The 17,653-nt window shown below is 39.6% G+C and overlaps 1 protein-coding gene across 2 annotated transcripts in view; it reads left to right on the top strand.

Annotated features, from left to right (window-relative positions):
* Positions 1 to 1,275: 1,275 nt before the first annotated feature.
* The window catches only part of Epc2 (enhancer of polycomb homolog 2), a 98,652-nt gene continuing 82,274 nt past the window's right edge, over positions 1,276 to 17,653 (top strand). For both annotated transcript variants that reach the window (XM_027420464.2, XM_027420463.2), the window contains exon 1: positions 1,276 to 1,728. In XM_027420464.2, coding sequence (XP_027276265.1) covers positions 1,576 to 1,728 — 153 coding nt within the window. In that variant the 5' untranslated portion in view covers positions 1,276 to 1,575. The remainder of the gene's footprint in view (positions 1,729 to 17,653) is intronic.

Genomic DNA, 17,653 nt, shown 5'->3' with positions numbered 1-17,653 from the left:
GATTTTGTCAATAATTACAAAATGGTAAAATTGTTGCACTTTGTGGGAATTTTCTGAGAAACCTGTAATGGTTAAAGACAAAGAAAACTAGGCAACAAAGAGGTTTGTGTCAACAGTAGCTGTATCTAATTGAGTCAATTTGATTCTTCCTTTGGCAGAGATACTGCTCTACTGCTTCTGGCCAAAACTATGTCGCCTTTCTCTGACAGGTCACAGCAACTGCCCGTAGATGTCATTTGGTGATTAACTTTGCATTACTCTCTCGTGTCATCTTGTATCGTTTTCTTCAAGTAGCCAAGCATTTGTCTATATGTTTTTGGACTATAATCTTTTCAGATGCTCTTTTCTTCAAGTATTTACGACTCTTACTGCTAATTATTCAACAGTTGTAAAGCCGTAACATGCAAGTTAATTGATTCAGGAACTTTATTAAACTCTTCGAGTTGCCACAGCAACCAGTATTTTTTTTTTTAACATACGTATTTGCTTGGGCAAAATATTTCAAATCGAACCTTTAAGAACTGGCTTTTTTTTTTTTTTTTAAGTCAAGAGAACTACCTACCATCCACTAAATAACTAGGGAAGTTTGGATGACAGGTGCAAGTCCGCTTGTTGCGCCCAGCAGTCTCAAACTAGGAGCCCTCACGGCTACCACAAGCATCCTGCCGGTGCAGGCGGTGCAGGCGGGAGTGCCTCACGTTGGGGCGCTCTTTCGGACCGGGGCTGCCCGATTTTTCAGGGCGCGAGACGCAGCAGGGCTGTGACTCTCGGCGTGGGCAGACGCCACGGACTTTGCGTACCTCCCCGGGATGCGCAAACCCGGGGCGCGAACCAGGCAACAGGCGCTCCGGAGATCAGAGCTTTCTAAGCGCAGGCTCGAGTGGCGACCGGTCGCCCGGGTGGCCGACCTCCTGCCCCCTGGGGCGGGCGGTCCTGAGCGCCGCGCCTCCCCGAGGGAGCCCTGCGCGCGGAACGACTCGGCGGCGGAGGCAGAGGCAGAGGCAGAGGCAGAGGAGGCGTCTGCTCTGGCGCCCGGGCGAGCGCACCTGGCACCTGCTGCCCCGCCGGCGTCCCGCCGAGCGCCCGGCACACAGGCACCCGGGCACCCGGACTTAGCTCGCTGTCGCCGGCTGGCTAGCCGCGCCGAGCCGCGCCGCGCCGCGCCGCGGAGCGGAGAGAGTGGGTGGGCAGGCAGGGGAGGGGAAGGGAGAGGAAGGAGGGAGGGAGGGAGGGAGAGGGCGACGCGCGTCCCCGCGGCGGGGGCGCGCTCTCGCGCGGGCTGCCGGGATCGCTCGCCGCCGCTGTGGTAATGTCCGCCATGTTGGCCATGGCGCAGGGAGCGGATCGGGCGGGCGAGCGGCGGATCTAGAGTGTGGAAGCGGCCGCGGGCGGCGGGGGGCTGTTTTTGGGCGGGGTGGGCGCCCATGCGGGGCCGGGGGCAGTGCGGAGGAGGAGGAGGGGCGGGCCGGCCGCGCTGCACTGAGGAAGGAGGTGGAGGAGGCGGCGGGAGTGCTCCCCCCCTCCCCGCCCGCCCCGCCGCCGCCGCCCGGGCTGTTCCTGTAAGGCGGGGAGACAATGAGTAAACTCTCCTTCCGAGCGCGGGCGCTGGACGCCGCCAAACCGCTGCCCATCTACCGCGGCAAGGACATGCCTGATCTCAACGACTGCGTCTCCATCAACCGGGCCGTGCCCCAGATGCCCACCGGGATGGAGAAGGAGGAGGAATCGGTAGGGACTCGAGTGTTTATTACCCCCCCTTCCCTCCTCCCCCCTCCCCTTTGTCAGCCGGGCCTCGCCATTCACAGAGCGCTCTACGCTCGCTGGAGGGCGCCGCTGCCGCTGCGCGCTCGGGACCCTACGCCGGCGGAGTAGCGTAAACCTGTCGGCCGGCGCAGCGCCCGCCCGCGGCCGCCATGTTGTTGCGTCCCAGTGTTGTGATTAGCTCTCGGCGCCGCTTACGCTGCCGTAAGGGGGCCTTGCCGTAAGCAGCGGCCGGGAATGGCGCAGGGATGCGCCGGGCCGCACTTGGCGTACGGCCTCTGTTTACCTTGTAATAGACGTTTCCCCGGCGCGGGCTTGATTAATTGAGCGGTGTTGCGGGGTGGGGGTGGAGGTCCTTTGGCTAGGCGATCTTTTCGTGACACTTTAAGATCCTTGCGTGCATTCGAGTGCCTTTGAGATGATGCAGGAAAAGTAAAACTCAACAAACACCTTCGTGCTAGCTGGGTGATGGTTTGAGTTAGCAGGGTGACGGTGTGCGCTGCCCGCCCGAGGAGGTGCGGCGGGACGAGGCGGTGCAGCCCTGCTCCGGGGCAGCGACTCCCGAGCGGGACCCCGCGTTAGCGAGCCCCCTGCACCGCGCGCGGATTTAGCCTGCCGGGCTGGCCCTGCTCGGTTGCACGGCGTTAGGAAGAAGCCCGAGTGCTAGGAACCAGGCCCGCGCTTCCCAGCGCACCGTCCCGGGGAGGTAGCATGCGAGATGGCCATTTCCAAGTTGAAAGACTCAGTGCGTCCACATTGACATTAGTATTTTTGACCGCATAGTAACATTTTGGCAAAAATGCTATTTCCCTCTCTCCAGGGGTTAAATTTTACCTAAGACTGAATTTCCCCCGACTTGACGGTGTTTACGACTCTGGAGTGTTGTTACTTGCATGCGAAGTTCATAGTAACTGCACCCTGAAGAATTTCTTCAATGAACCTTCAGTCCCGCCTTATTGTCAACCTCGGGTGTGTGTGGATTGGTTCCCGTGCTTCTGTGACTGTCAAAAGAAAGCTGGAGGTTTCTGCGATTGGTTTTCTCTTTTGACTATTAATAGTGCAGGAAATGCATTTAAGCCTTTGATTGGCTGCTTGAATTCTGACCTCATTGTGTTGGTGCTTTGACTTAATCACATTCTCTTTGGTGTTTGATTACCTGATTTAACATTTTCAGTAGAAGATAAAATCGGGCCTCTTTTTAAACCTTCAATTAAAAAAAAAAAAAGCCTAGCTTTTATGCCTAAGATTTAGTGCTTAGTCGTGTTTGAGAAATTGGCTTACATAGTCATTGACTCAATTTTGAACTACCTTCTGACAGTGTCTTGATAAGGTAATTTAGAAGTTGTCTGCTTTTGGTAGCATGGTGTTGTCTTTGCTGGACACATCTTTCTCTTAACCATTTCTTTTGGACGTGTGTTTTTACATTGCTTTCTTCTCTTCCTTATGTTTGTTGAGGTTTAACAGTTGTCATCCTGTGTTTCAGTCCCAGTAGTGTTCCTCATGGTGCTTGGTCTAAAACTCTGTAATTTATTTTTACTGTAAACCCCAAAAAAGAACTTATTAGTTATTTGGCTATTTCTTCATGAATATTGTATAGTAGTAGTTATTGTTTTTAATATTGCTGTTTGTGGAATATTTAGATCCCAGATACCGTGTCAAGAATTCTAGGTATATTTAATATAAAATTTTTTTAAAAATTTACTTTTCTGAGACATAAATTCAGGAAGATTTACCCGTTTACAATAAAGATTTAATGAGGTTTCACAAATGTATACAACCAAGAATAAGAAACATTTCCAACTTCAGAAAATGTTCTTGTCCTCTGTAGCTAATCCCTGGACTGTAATTCCAGGAGACCATCTACTTGCTTTCACTATAGATTGGCATTGCATTTGGAAGTTTTGTGTCAATGGAGGATAAGTATGTGTGTATGGCTTCTTTTGCTCAGCATGATACTATTAATTATTGTCTCTTGTTTTATACACCATGTATTCCTTTTACTGCTGAATAATATTATAGTTAACATATACTCCATATGTACTTGTTACTAGACATTTGAGTTTTCCCTAGTTTATGATTATCTCTTAATCTTAGTGATGACAGCCTTGTGAGTCACTACAGTTTTCTGTTTTATAGATAACCTAAAAGGTCTCACTGATGGTAATGGTCAGGAATTCAAACCCTTGCTCTTGATGTTGAAAAGTTTACTGCTATAATCCCCATTCTTTCATATTTAGGATTGTTATAGAACCCAGAATTATCATGGTATTATATTTATTAGGATTTTTGTAAATAATTTATTTTTATAATTCTGAGAACTTTCAGAAATTATACTGACTTGCTTTGACTATTAAGTTACTAAGAAGTTTGGGTGTTTTTTTTTTTTTTAAATCACTTAACTCTGGTTTGGCTTTCTTTTGCAGTGTTGAGGATAGAGCTATGGGCTCTGTACTCTTATCACTGAGCTGTATCCTCTGCTCTGCTTTGCTTTTCTTTCAGATTCTCTTTTTTTATTAGTAGTAACTTGATTTTGCTTCTTTTTCTATTGACACCATTATATTTGACTGCTTGTTGCCTTAAGCATATAAGAATAAATCCTAGTTTATACTTTAGATTCTTCTCTTGTTAGAATATAATCTTTATAATGACTTTACTGATTTTGTTCCTTAATATATTCCAAGTGCCTGGCACCTAGTATATGTGCTTGGTAAATGTTTCTTGAATGCGTCTTTTCAGTATTGAGACCTGTTTTTCTATGCATGTTCACTCTTGTGCATTCTCTGTGTGAGCACATATACATACATACATACATACATACATACATACATAAATGCACACACACACACACACACACACACACACACACTCTTATAATGCAACAGAAAACAGGAGGTTGTAGAAGCCCTTTTTGTTGCTTTACTTTGATGCTGCACAAAACCAAATATACTAATTTTGTTTTTTTCTCTTAATTTTGAGGCCATTTTTGATGCCCAGTTGTTTTTTTGAACACATAGGTATGACTGAAGTATTATTATTTTTTGTCCTGTGATAATTAACTATTTCATAACTATGAGGCAGATTTCTGTGAGTGAGATCTCCTCACATGCCTGAGCCGAACTCTACATGAATCATGATTCAGCATACACACACACACACACACACACACACACACACACACACACGTATGTATGTACAGTGTTTTAAAGACAAAAGTCACAAGAGTCTTGGTTTCTAGCCAGGCTGCCCTCAGACTCACCATCCTCCTGCATCCTCTTCCCATGAAAGGTGTCCACTACACCTTTTGGCTTATTTTCAAAGAAAAAGAACAGGACTGATTTGAATTTGCAATTTTGTTCCCATTGCTATTTTTTGATTTTTGTCATTTGCCCTTTAAGTGATATTTTAGTGGGAAGAAATCTATTGAGTCTTAATGTCTTATCAGAATTAACTTAGACACTGATGTTTTTCATGATTTATAATAGAATATAAAATTTATAATAGATTATAATTGTACATTGGTATTGTAAAAACATGAATTATTTCTTTCAATAAAAGTGTTACATGCCAAGTGTTATCTAAATAAGATATTGGAATGATACACACTGGGTATCAAAGTTATATATAAGCCAGAGTGCTGAAGTATTCTTAGTTCTTCCAGAAAATACATGTCTTGATTTCATGGGACTTAAAATGAGTAATTTGAAGTCAAACTCATGTACAGTATTGGGAAGATTAGCAAAAACTAGAGGGTTAAGGTAGTATGGCAGGTATCAGGGCATGTCAGAAAAAGTTAAATGTAGTATAATTGAGAAGCATGAGAGAAACTTTCTGATGTATAAAGTAGACTTCATGCAGAAAGAGAATTTTGAATTTTCTTTTTAAAGAATATATTTGTGTGACTAGTGCGCACATGCCAAGGTGTTCCTGTGAGGGTAGGGACAACTTTGTTACAACAGTTCTTTCTTCCCACCTTCATGTGGAATCTAGGGATCAAACTTGGGGCACCAGACTTGTGTAGCAAGTGTCTTTACCCAATGTGTCATAGTGCTTGCCCCAGTTTGAGCTTTCAAACTTGTTTGTACAATATATGTTAATGTAACTACTTGAACATAAGATATTCAAAGAAAACTGTATGGATATTACACAGACAAAAGGAGGGTTCTTCCAGATTCTCTTTATCATCCATTCCTAACTTCTCTGGATGAGCCAAAATTTAGGAAAGGGTGGATGCTGTTTCCTAATTTTATTCTTTTAGCTTTTTCTTATTTTTGCGTATGTAGATGTCTTTTTGTTTTTTTTTCTTTTCTAACTCTTCCTATCTGAATGCTTCCCATCTTCAGTGCTGTTTAAAATACTGTAGAATTCAGTAAATATTTGATAAGTGGTTGAAGAAAAGTTGGGATGGAGGTTAAGTTGAACAAAGCATAGAACTGTACCAGATTCTAGGTAGCTTTGGATGTTAGGCCCAAGAGTTGATAGAGTAATCTGGAAGAAAGACTTTTCTGATGTGGTTCTGGAGTCAACTTTTCTAGTTCTGGTTCATTGTGTGGCTATTTAATGAGAGAAGTTGCCTACCTTCTCTGAGTCTCAGATTGCTCATCTTATATAACCTCAAGAGTATGTTAACACATGTGTTGAATGTGTGCCAGGTCTTTGTTAAGTTCATTTAACTTTGTTAAGTTCAGGGTTTAGAGCTTCTTATAGCAATAGGATATTTAAGTGCAAATGTCTTATTTCCAGAGATCAGAAATTTGAAATTAAATGACTTGTCCAACGTGACCTATCTAAAATAAAGCACATTAGTGTCAGGAATTGAGGTCCTATGTCTGACTTCAGGACTCTGAGCCTCACCTTTGCTTCATCAATTAAATTAGTGTCCTGAGGCAATTGGTATTATAGAAGAAACTGAATTCTTTTTGTACATACATTCCTTAAAAATGCAAAGGAATGCTTGGTCCATGGTATACGTTTAGATATTTATATTTCAATTCTCTGAAATGAGTCCCTATTTTACATTTACAAGTGGGATTATATTTTGTTGGTTTCAGGTAGCAGAAAACAAAGCTGACTACTTTAAGGAACCCTGCGAATTGTCTAGGAGATTCCAAGGAATGGTTGAGTAATGAAGGCCAGGAACCATGGCCATGCTAGTCCATTACCAGCAAGTGGCATTGATATCACTGATAACTAATTATCTTTGAGAAGCTCTGAACAATATTGGCTAACTATACATTGTCCCTGTACAGGCTATATAAGTTTGCATTCTTGAACATGCTAATATTTATAAGATTCCATCAGTTTGCTGGAGAATGAATTGCAGTGTTTTTAGAAAAGTTAATATGAAATGAGGTAAGCATTCACTAAACCAAGTATCACTATCTTTTAATTAAAAATTTAATTGCAGTTAGTGTGTGTGTGAGAGAGAAAATCTAGAACATGTGGAGGTCAGAGGACAGCTTTTGGGATTATATGGTTGTGCGAGTTGAACTCAGATCACTAGGCTTAGCAGCAAGCACCTTTACTCTCTTAGCCATGTCACCAGCCCTCTTATTTTCATCATTGTTAAATTTCTCTCAGTTTAAATTTTCAGATTCTTGGGATTTTGAATTTATCTTATCTGACTTGCATCAGATTTCTGTCTCTAAGCCTGGTAGTTAGAGAGTTGGTCTACTCATAAACAGGAAGTTAACCAAAAAGCTACTACTGATGGTTTGGAACAGTTAGGGAGTTTGTTTGTTTCTTTGTTTGTTTGCTTATTTATTTATTTATTTATTTATTTATTTATTTATTTATGCGTGCTTTTCAAGACAGGGTTTCTAAGTGTAGCTTTGGCTGTTCTGAAACTCTCTGTAGACCAGGCTGGCCTCTGCTTGGGATTAAAAACATGGGGCACCAATCTATGGTTTGACCAATAGTGAATTCATTTACTTAGTTTTTACAAGCCATAAATTTGAAAGGGGTTTTAATGAGATTAAAATAAAAGAAATCTCCAAGATTTGTTTAAAGAAAGCCAATCCTTTATACTTTGCAGAATTGTGTGGTAGGAGTTTCTGGGCTTCAAAGAATTTATTGAGCCATCTAGGCCCTTGCTTTCCTTATTTCTGAAATAAACTGAGCTTTAGATGATTTTTGGCTGTAAAAATTTCTTGCATTGTGAACTTCCATTCTAACAGTCCATAATAACTAGATAAAGAGAACTAACAACTGTGGTACTGGGTATTAGAGATATTCCTTTAGAAGATTGAACTCTGTATCTGCAGTTAGTTCTCCAGGCCATTGTTTTTACCTGGTGTGCTTTTTGAATGATAATCAGTTATGTTTATTCACTATCTGATACTTTCTTATAAAGGGATAGAGCAATCCACTGTGTATTTTGGATATTTCCTTAGCTTTGGTTTCTTGCACTATCTTTACTGTTATTACTCATTGCTATTAACTGCTTTAATCAGCTTTCTCATGTGTTTGGGCTTGTGTGTAAAATTGTATGTGTATGAATGTTGTAAATGAGAGGAGAGAATGAATATACATTTTCCCAACTAGACTAATTGGCCTAAGAAAGGTATTCTATTTGCTTTATTTAATACCTTACACAAGCAGGATATTGAGCAGGAATGTTTACCTTAAATGATGGAAGGTTTGTAATATAGCCATTGGCATGGTCATAGCTAGTTGGTTGAGTATGATTGAACATACATCTCTGCATCTTCATTTCAAGTAGAGTGGAAGTGGAGAAATGATAAAAAATGATAGAGCCAGTAGAGGAGGAATGACTGATAGGAAGGGAGGGAGGCCAGTACAAATGGCAGAAGGTCTCTTAGGATTATTTATTTTGTCTTAAAGTTAGTCTTTGATTATTTGCCTTGTCTGTACTATATAAATAGAACACAACTGTGCTATATAAATGGAGCAGGACTATTCTTTGTGGAGTTAATATTGTGAAAGTAAATGGTAGTCAGCTCCAGATTTTCCTCAGCAGCATGGCTTCTTTTTCCCATAAACTAATATTGTGTTGAAATCAGAGGATTGCAGAGTGAGAATCAGCCTGTTTTTATTTGCCAGTGTATCTCCTCACCCCTACCTCCTTGGGCAAAGGGTGTGAGGCTTTTGGCTGAATTACAAGAGTAGTTAATAGTGTTGTTAATTTGACAAAATAACCTGTCCTTTGCCTCTTCCCATGGACAAAGTTAAGGGGTAAGTATCCAAAAGGGTCATTTTGGTTAAGATTTATTTTTATTTAATGTGTATGACTGTTTTGCCTCCATGTATGTAAGTAAACTGGTTACATGTATGGTGACTTCAGAGACCAGAAGGAAGTTTCTGATTCTCTGGACCAGGAGTTACAGGTGATCATGAGCTGGGTGTGGGTGCTGGGAACTGAATCGCAGGCATTTGAACGAGCAGTAAGAGCTCGTAAGAGCAAGACTTAAATCTGCCTTATATGATGTTTAATAAAAGTTTTCCTATAGTGTTCTGTTTTTTCTTTCTCCTGCCAATTGAAAAATATTTTTAAAAGCTTTAGTTTCAAAAGCACTTGCAAAAAAAATAATGTATATGTTTTTCTCTTCCTTCTCTGTGACAGGGTAACTATTAAACTGACTTAAAAATTAAAAGTTTTAAGATTACTGGCTAATGGCTCAAAGGTTGAGAGCACTGGTTGTTCTCCAGAGGTTATGAGTTCAATTCCCAGCAACCACATGGTGGCTCACAACCATCCATAAGGAGATGTGGTGCCCTTTTCTGGCATGTAGGTGTATGTGCAGGCCCAAATACTGTATACATAATAAATTTTAAAAGATTAAAAAAAAGGTTACTGGTTAAGAGAACTAAATTTTTAGCTACTTCTGAAGCAGTATTTGAGTTCTAAATTAATAGTTGAGTATTTGTAATTTGTTTTTCAGAGTTTTCAGGGTTTTCTTATTTTAAAGATTGTAATTTGTTTTTCAGAGTTTTTCAGAGTTTTCTTATTTTAAAGATTGTATAAACATACCGTCATGAGAGAAAAATAGATTTTCATGATGACAACCCCTTCAGTGGTTGGTAAACACAGGAAGAGTAGACAAAGAAGACAGCCTGGTGTACCTAAGTGAGCTTCAGTGTTAGCATGTTTAGAAAACTTTGGAAAACAAGGTAATTGATGAGGGTAGCTATGCTACATATTTTATTATATTTTTCAGCTGGAACATTATTAGCAATTCAATCTGTAGTGACTATTGCAGGCAAAATGAGAATTTTTTCATCTTCACACTGCTCATTAATTTCTGGTAGCATTCCAGTTTGGGTAATTAAGGAGCGATTCCTCTCTCAGTTATGGAGGCTGTTACACTGAATGTGAGAACCTTTATCTAGGGATTCTCAGCTTTTTTGTGTTATGAATTCTTTTGGCAGTCTGTTGAAACTTCTCAGAATGATACCTTAAATATACAAAATCATAGGAAAGTTATTTTGGAAAAACAGTTGAAATAATATTAACAGTAAAACAGGATGCAGAGTTGGATTTGGTTATGTTAAATTTGAAGTAGTGAAGGGTATAAACAATATTTAGACAAGTAACATTGTAACATGACATGAAAAGATTTATGATTTCTGTTAGTATTGCTAGTACTACTTCTTAGTATCTACTACATTAGTGAAAAAAAGGAAATGTCAAATTTGCTTGAGGGTAGGGCAAATTAAAAGATTATTATTTTTTCATCCATTCTGTGGATCCTTCAGTTATTATTTTTTTTGTGTGTGTGTGTGTGTGTATGTGACTATTCTGGCAATCTGTGATTCCCGAGGAAAAGAAATTTATGAAGGATGCCATAAGAAACCTTGTTGCTTGCCTGTCATATAGGAGACAATTGATTTTACTTACTTTACCATACAGCACAATGGCTGGTTTCCTAGACTGAGAATAACGTTGTTCACATACAGTACTTGGTAGGTAGGACATGTATGATAGGTCACTTAGCAGGATTTGTCCAGACTTTTCTAATACCCCCAAGGTAGTGTAAATGGTTTGTTTCAATAATTCTCAAATGTTACCATGTGTCAGATTTTTCTGAAGGTTTATTGAAACAAACTTTTGGGGTTGCATTCCCCAGAGTCTCAATTGGTAGGTCTGTAGGTCTTAATAACTTTGATTTTTAAGACATTTCCAAGTGTACCAGTTACTTTTCTTCCTGCTGTGACAAAACAATTAAAAACAACAACTTACTTATTTTTGATTCACGATTTTAAGGAGAGGTGCATTTCACTGTGGTAGCAAAGACTGCACAGCAGGAGTGTGAGGTGGTTGGTTGCATTGTGACTAGCCAGGAAGCGCAGAAGAATGCTGGAGGTAAATATGGTTTTCTTTTTTTTCATTCCACAGGCTGGTGCAGCCCTTTCAGAGTGGGGACTTTGTAACTCAGTTAAACCTTTTGAAAACTTGTAGGCAAAATCATAGGTATTTTTCCATGGTGATGGTAAATTTGGTCAAGTTGACAATGAGGATTGACTAAGAGATCTTGATGCCATTTGTCTAGGGATTCTAAAATCAGGATAGCACCCTTTTCTTTTTTTTTCTTTCCTTTTTATTCATGTGCATGTATCTACATATGTCACATGTGTAGGGGTGTTCAAAGAGGCCAGAAGATTTGTTGGATCTCTTGGAGCTGGAGTTATAGATAATTGTGAGTCATCCAACATGGGTTCTGGCCTTTTCAGGAGCAGTATATGCTAACTATTGAGCCATCTCTCCAGCCTCTCATTCATTATATATATATATATATATATATATATATTATATATATATATATGCTTCTGATTGCAGTATTTCTTCATCAGTGTTTTATGGGTCGTAGTGGAGAGATGTGTTTTCTTTCATTAAATATATTCAATCCTAGGTATTTTGTTCTGTGCTTTTTTCTTCCTTTTTTAGTAGCTGTTGTGTCATTTTACTACTATAGGTACTTAATAGTGTAATGCTCTGCTGTTGATTTTGTATTCTGCAATTTTGATGCATTCTAGGGTTTTTTTTTTTTTGGAGTTGGGGCTTGTTGTGTATAAGATCATGTCATCTGTAGAGTAGTAATTTAGATGCTCTTTACTTCTTTCTCTTGGTTGATTACTTTGATGCCTAGTATTGTGTTGAGTAAAAGCAGTGGAAGTGGGTATTTTGTCTTGTTCCAGATCATGGTGTAAAAACATTAAACGTTTTCTCATTCCTTATAGTGATAAGGGTTGGTTTACTTCAGGCTACTATTTTATATTGCTGTCTGTTCCTTCTGAACCTACTTTATTTAGCAGTCTGCCTTTGAAAGTTTGAATTTTCTTAAGTGCCTTCTTTGCATCTGTTGAGCTGATCAATATATGGATTTGTAACCTTCATTTTGTTTATGGTGGCATGTCACTTTTATTAACTTGCACATTGTGAACCACGGGTGTGGAGTTTTCCACTTGTGGTATCCTTTTGGATTTCCAGATTAGATCCATGCATTCTTACTTAATCCTCCATCATAACAATATTGCATGTGTGAAAAGATGTTCAGAATATGCCAGAAAAACATGGAAAGAAACATAGATCCCTGAATCTTACACACCTTGAGAAGTCCATGGTTGTTTCTTGGGGTAAATGTGCTACTGCTGTCTTTGTCTTTTTTTGTATAGGTATCCTTTGAATAAGAGAAAGTGGAACAGATATCTATTTTGTTTTGCTTTTTAATCTGTTTCTGTTAGATTGAAAATCTGAGAAAAATCTCTTCAGTTGAGTCTATGATGTCATTTTGGGTTAGTTGTATATTGACAAGTATTGTCATGCAGTGAGTAAGTTCTTAATAAAAAAATGCTTCTGGAGGCTGGAGAGATGGCTCAGCAATTAGGATCACTGGTTGCCATCATCTCTCTAGTCCCTCCTATGTAGTTCTTGTGTGAACTTTGTAGATGACAATGTTGTATTATAATATCAGGAGATTATATACTTCCAGATAAGAGATAGATTATTCCTTAATTATAGATGTGGAAAAGAAAACAATTACTTTACATGTCAATAACAGAAAATAATATATGTCGTAGATGTTATTCAGTGCATAAAATGTATACATGTGTATATAAAGTCTTTGATATTGCTATTGTAAATGAGTTCGGATATTTTTAAATGCTTTTGCTTCTGGAAATTTGTCACATGACTTTCCTCGTCACTGTTGATGGATATTGTGAAACTGGAGTCTCCTAGCCTTCTTGGAATGAACTCTATTTGGCAATGAAGTACTTACTTGTTTCAAAAATTAATTTAATTTTATTATCCACAAAGGGTCTTAACAGAGCTTTGGTGTCTTCTTGACTAAATGTGGCCACCTCAAAGTCTCTGTAATTCATTCTTCTAAATTACTGAGAGATGGAATATGTGAGTAGGTCAGATCACATATCTAGTCTGATTCAGTTAACTGTGACTTTGGGCAGGGTGAGGTGATTGATGATTCATTGGTTGATGGGTATACCATCTGTGGGAGAGAATGGGAGCTTAAAGAACGGGAGAGCCACCTGCAAAGGTATCTATGGCAATTTTATATTTTGTAGTGTAAAATTCATAGCTATAGCTATTAATGCCAGTTTGACTATCCACATATATATTTAGTGTGTGTGTGTGTGTGTGTGTGTGTGTGTGTGTGTGTGTGTGTGTGTGTGTATACATACATACATACATACATACATACAGTGGTTTCTGCCTGGCATCAGATATCTGGATCATCCACAACTGACTGTTTTACTCTACAATACATGTGTTCAGTGGTAACTTGGTACTAAAATTCTTTTTTTTGGTTTTTCGAGACAGGGTTTTTCTGTGGCTTTGGAGGCTGTCCTGGGACTAGCTCTTGTAGACCAGGCTGGGCCTGAACTCAGATTTTTGCCTGCCTCTGCCTCCTGAGTGCTGGGATTAAAGGCATGCGCCACCACTGCCCGGTAGTACTAAAATTCTAAATGACCTTCAGAGTCACCCACTTATCACCCTCAATCCCTTAAAATTCAAGGTTCTTACATTCTTAGTTCGGTATACTTTGGAGTACTATGTGGAGTTTTTAAAGAATTAACAACATATACCTATATTGTTTATAATCACCTATTTAAACCAGAATTTAGTATTTAATAAATTTATTCATGTGTACTTGACATAGTATACATATTAAGTTATGTAATTGGATAGCGTTGGCATTTGTGTGCACCTGTAAAACCATTGCCACAGTCACGACAATGAAAGTAACTGTTCTGCACTCAATATAAGTGTTCTGTACTCCCTCTTCTCCCTTGAGGCTTTTTTTTTTTTTTTTTTTTTTTTTTTTTTTTTTTTTTTTTTTTTTTTTTTTTTTGGACATGGTTTCTCTGTGTAGCTTTAGAAGCCTATCCTGGTACTTGCTCTGGAGACCAGGCTGGCCTTGAACTCACAGAGATCCGCCTGCCTCCGTCTCCTGAGTGCTGGGATTAAAGGCGTGCGCCAAAGGCGTGCGCCAACAACACCTGGCCCTACCTTGAGTTTTAATATATTAAATATCAGGTCCCATTCAAAGGGTAGAGAGTCAAAATGTGCACTATTTAATGTAATTCCAGTTTATTTATTTATTTATTTAGAGATTTAAAGATTCCCTAGATCAAATGCTTATTATTTGAGAATCTTTGTTTTTCTGTTATAAAACTCATGAAGGCTTTGACACATTTTGGTTTGATATAGTTGTAAGATTATAAAAAGTTGTAAAAATACTTTAAGAGTATGACATAATATTGATAATGGAGTGTGTTTGGTTAAGGCTGATTGTCACTTTGACAGGATCTAGAATCACCTAGGAGACTGGTTTCTGGGCATGTCCAGAACATTCTGAAACAGTTCTGTCAAGTAGAGGGGAAGTGCTGAAACATGAACCTGTAGGGGCTGCTCTCATTCAAACCATCACACCTGGTGAGTCAGGTAGTCTACTGGATGTACCTTATGCTCTTCATCTTTTTTCACAACTAGTGTGCCTTAGTCACTGTTCTGTTGCTGTGAAGAGACATCATGGCTAAGGCAACTTATAACAGAAAGCATTTAATTGGAGGCTTGTTTACAGTTTCAGAGGGTTAGTCCATTTCTGTCATTGTTGAAAGAATAGTGGCTGGTAGGCAAGCAGACAGGCATGGCACTGGTGTAGAGCAGTAGCTGAGAGTTTAATCAACAAGTTGCAGGGAGAGGAGAGAAGAGGAGAGGAGAGGGAGAGGAGAGGGAGGAGAGAGAGAGAGAGAGAGAGAGAGAGAGAGAGAGAGAGAGAGAGAGAGAGAGAGAGAGCGCCTGAGCGTGTTGTGGACTTTTGTAACCTCAAATCCCATCTCCAGTGACAACTCCTCCAGAAAGTCCATACCTTTCCTAAACAGTCTACCAATTGGGAAATACACATTTAAATATATGACCAATCTCGTTCAAACCACCACACAGTAATACAATTCTTACTTACAATTCTTTAAATTTTTGGTTTTTCTTTTGTTTTTTGGTTTTGGTTTTGGTTTTTCGAGACAGGGTTTCTCTATGTAGATTTGGAACCTATCCTGACAACTCACTCTGGAGACCAGGCTGGCCTCGAACTCACAGAGATCCGCCTGTCTCTGCCTCCAAAGTGCTGGGATTAAAGGCATGCGCCACCAACGCCCGGCAATTTTTGGTTTTTCAAGAAAGGGTCTCATTATGTAGTTCTGGCTGTCCTGGAACTCACTCTGTAGACCAGGCTGGCCTCAAACGCACTGAGATCCGCCTCAGAATTCTTTATTTGTGTTTGTAGCGGGTGTGTTTGAGTGTGCCTGAACCCGAATAGAAGCTAGAGAATGGTGTCAGGTGTCCGGTGCTACCACTCTGCACCTTATCCCCTCAGGACAAGGTGTCTTCCTGGACACAGAGCTCCCTTTATTTTGCTTAGGGTGACTTGACCAGCTAACAGGCCAAGTCACCCTCCTCTGCTTTCCCAAGCATTGTGGTTACAGGCACACATGACCACAACTGGCTTTTTGTAAAGTATCCTGAGGGTCCAAATTTGTCTGCAGATTGTTCAGCACTTGCCCACTAAGCCATCTCCCCAGACCACAATAAGTTTTGGTTGTTTTTAAATGTAGGCCTTGCTACACTGTATAGGGTTATCTGTCTACTCTTAGTGTTAAAGGAGTGAAAGATAATTTCAGGAACAACTATAAATCAAAGCATAAATTAACCATCAAATAAGTCATTTTCTTAAACAACCAAATGGCAATAAGTTGCCTATTGCTTTGAATCTTCTGCTCATTTTTCTGTTGAGTAAATGATTTGACTAAATAACATGGATGTTGTTTGTGTCACCTTTCTAAAAGTAATGTCAGTGTTGAAGATTATGTTCTTGGCTACCTAGCATTAGGAAATACTTGACTCAAAACAAGGTTTCAGAAAGTTGGATATAGTAAAAAAGGGCAGATATTTATTACTTTATCAAGTGGTTCAAGTTAATGTTAAAGTAACATGATAGGTTTTTCAAATGTTGATCTATAAGTCAAATTGTTCAGAGTGATAAAGCTTATGACATTTCCACACAGTGGGATTGCTTTCAGTTTCCATCTATTCTTGTAATGTAACTCATTACATTACAAGGGACTTGAATTAAAGTCCCTTACTCCTGCCTTGCCCTCATATACCTCCTAGGTAATTACAATAAAAAAGAAGCTGTGGATGATTCAGTTCTGAGTCACTTAAAATGTATCAGCTGTTTTTTCAGGAGAGAAAAATCTCTACCCTGTTCTTCAGTCTAAAGGGAATTTATTGCAAATGGACACTTAATTTTCTTGATAAATATCCTTAAATTTAACAGAAAGAACAAAGTATAATAATGTAACTATTTCAAGCTAGAACTTTTTTTTTTCTTTCTTTCTTTCTTTTTTTTTTTTTTTTTTTTTTTTTTGAGACAGAGTTTCTCTGTGTAGCCATGGCTGCCCTGGAACTCACTCTGTAAACTAGGCTGGCCTTGAACTCACAGAGATCCTTCTGCCTCTTGAGATCCTCCTGCTTCTGCCTCCCACATGCTGGGATTAAAGACGTGGGCCACCATCGCCTGCTCACTTGTATGTTCTTAATGAGTCAAAATTAATGAGGCATGCATAAAAATGCCAGAGACATGGATATTCTCCATATACTTTGAAGAATATTTTTTTCTTTTCTTTTTTTTTCTTTTTTTGGAGGAGGGGGCAGGGTTTCTCCGTGTAGCTTTGGAGCCTATCCTGGCACTTGCTTTGAAAACCAGGCTGGCCTCAAACTCACAGAGATCCTCCTGCCTCTGCCTCCGAGTGTTGGGATTAAAGGTGTGTGCCACCAATGCCCAGCCTTACTTTGAAGAACATTTTTATAAATGTTAATTTTAATAATTTTATGACTATACCTTTGTCAACTACAATAAAAATGTTACTAGAAAATTAAGTAAAAAAGATAGAAAATACAAGACCACATGTTTTAAACCTTTGGTTGCACCAAATTACTACCAGATTGCTTTGGAAGTTTCCAGATGTTTACTCTGAAGATTTGTGATTATAGAGGACCACATTCTATGAGCTGTACAGCCTTAGCGGAGTGGTTTTTAAACTGGTGGTTCTCAGAGTGTAATCTTCCACCCCCAACATCATTATCTTGTGGGAACTTGTTAGAAATATGCATCGTCTAACTCTATCCCAGCTGTGCTGAATCAGGGGCTCTGAAGTTCATATTAGAGTGTGTTGAAACAAGACCCATCAGATTATCATGAAACTCACAAATGTTTGAGAGCCATGATTGGATTTTCTTCATTTCACAATGCTGATTAACTAGGATGTGCTTAGTCAGAACTGGAGGTCACTCTCTTACTAAGTTTGAATTCTTTGAATGCCGATTCTGTAAATAGAAGACTTAAAGGTTTGTTTGGTT

This window comes from Cricetulus griseus, chromosome 6, assembly GCF_003668045.3.
Source record: "Cricetulus griseus strain 17A/GY chromosome 6, alternate assembly CriGri-PICRH-1.0, whole genome shotgun sequence".
NCBI lineage: Eukaryota > Metazoa > Chordata > Mammalia > Rodentia > Cricetidae > Cricetulus > Cricetulus griseus.
This window is presented reverse-complemented; position numbering and strand designations above follow the sequence as displayed.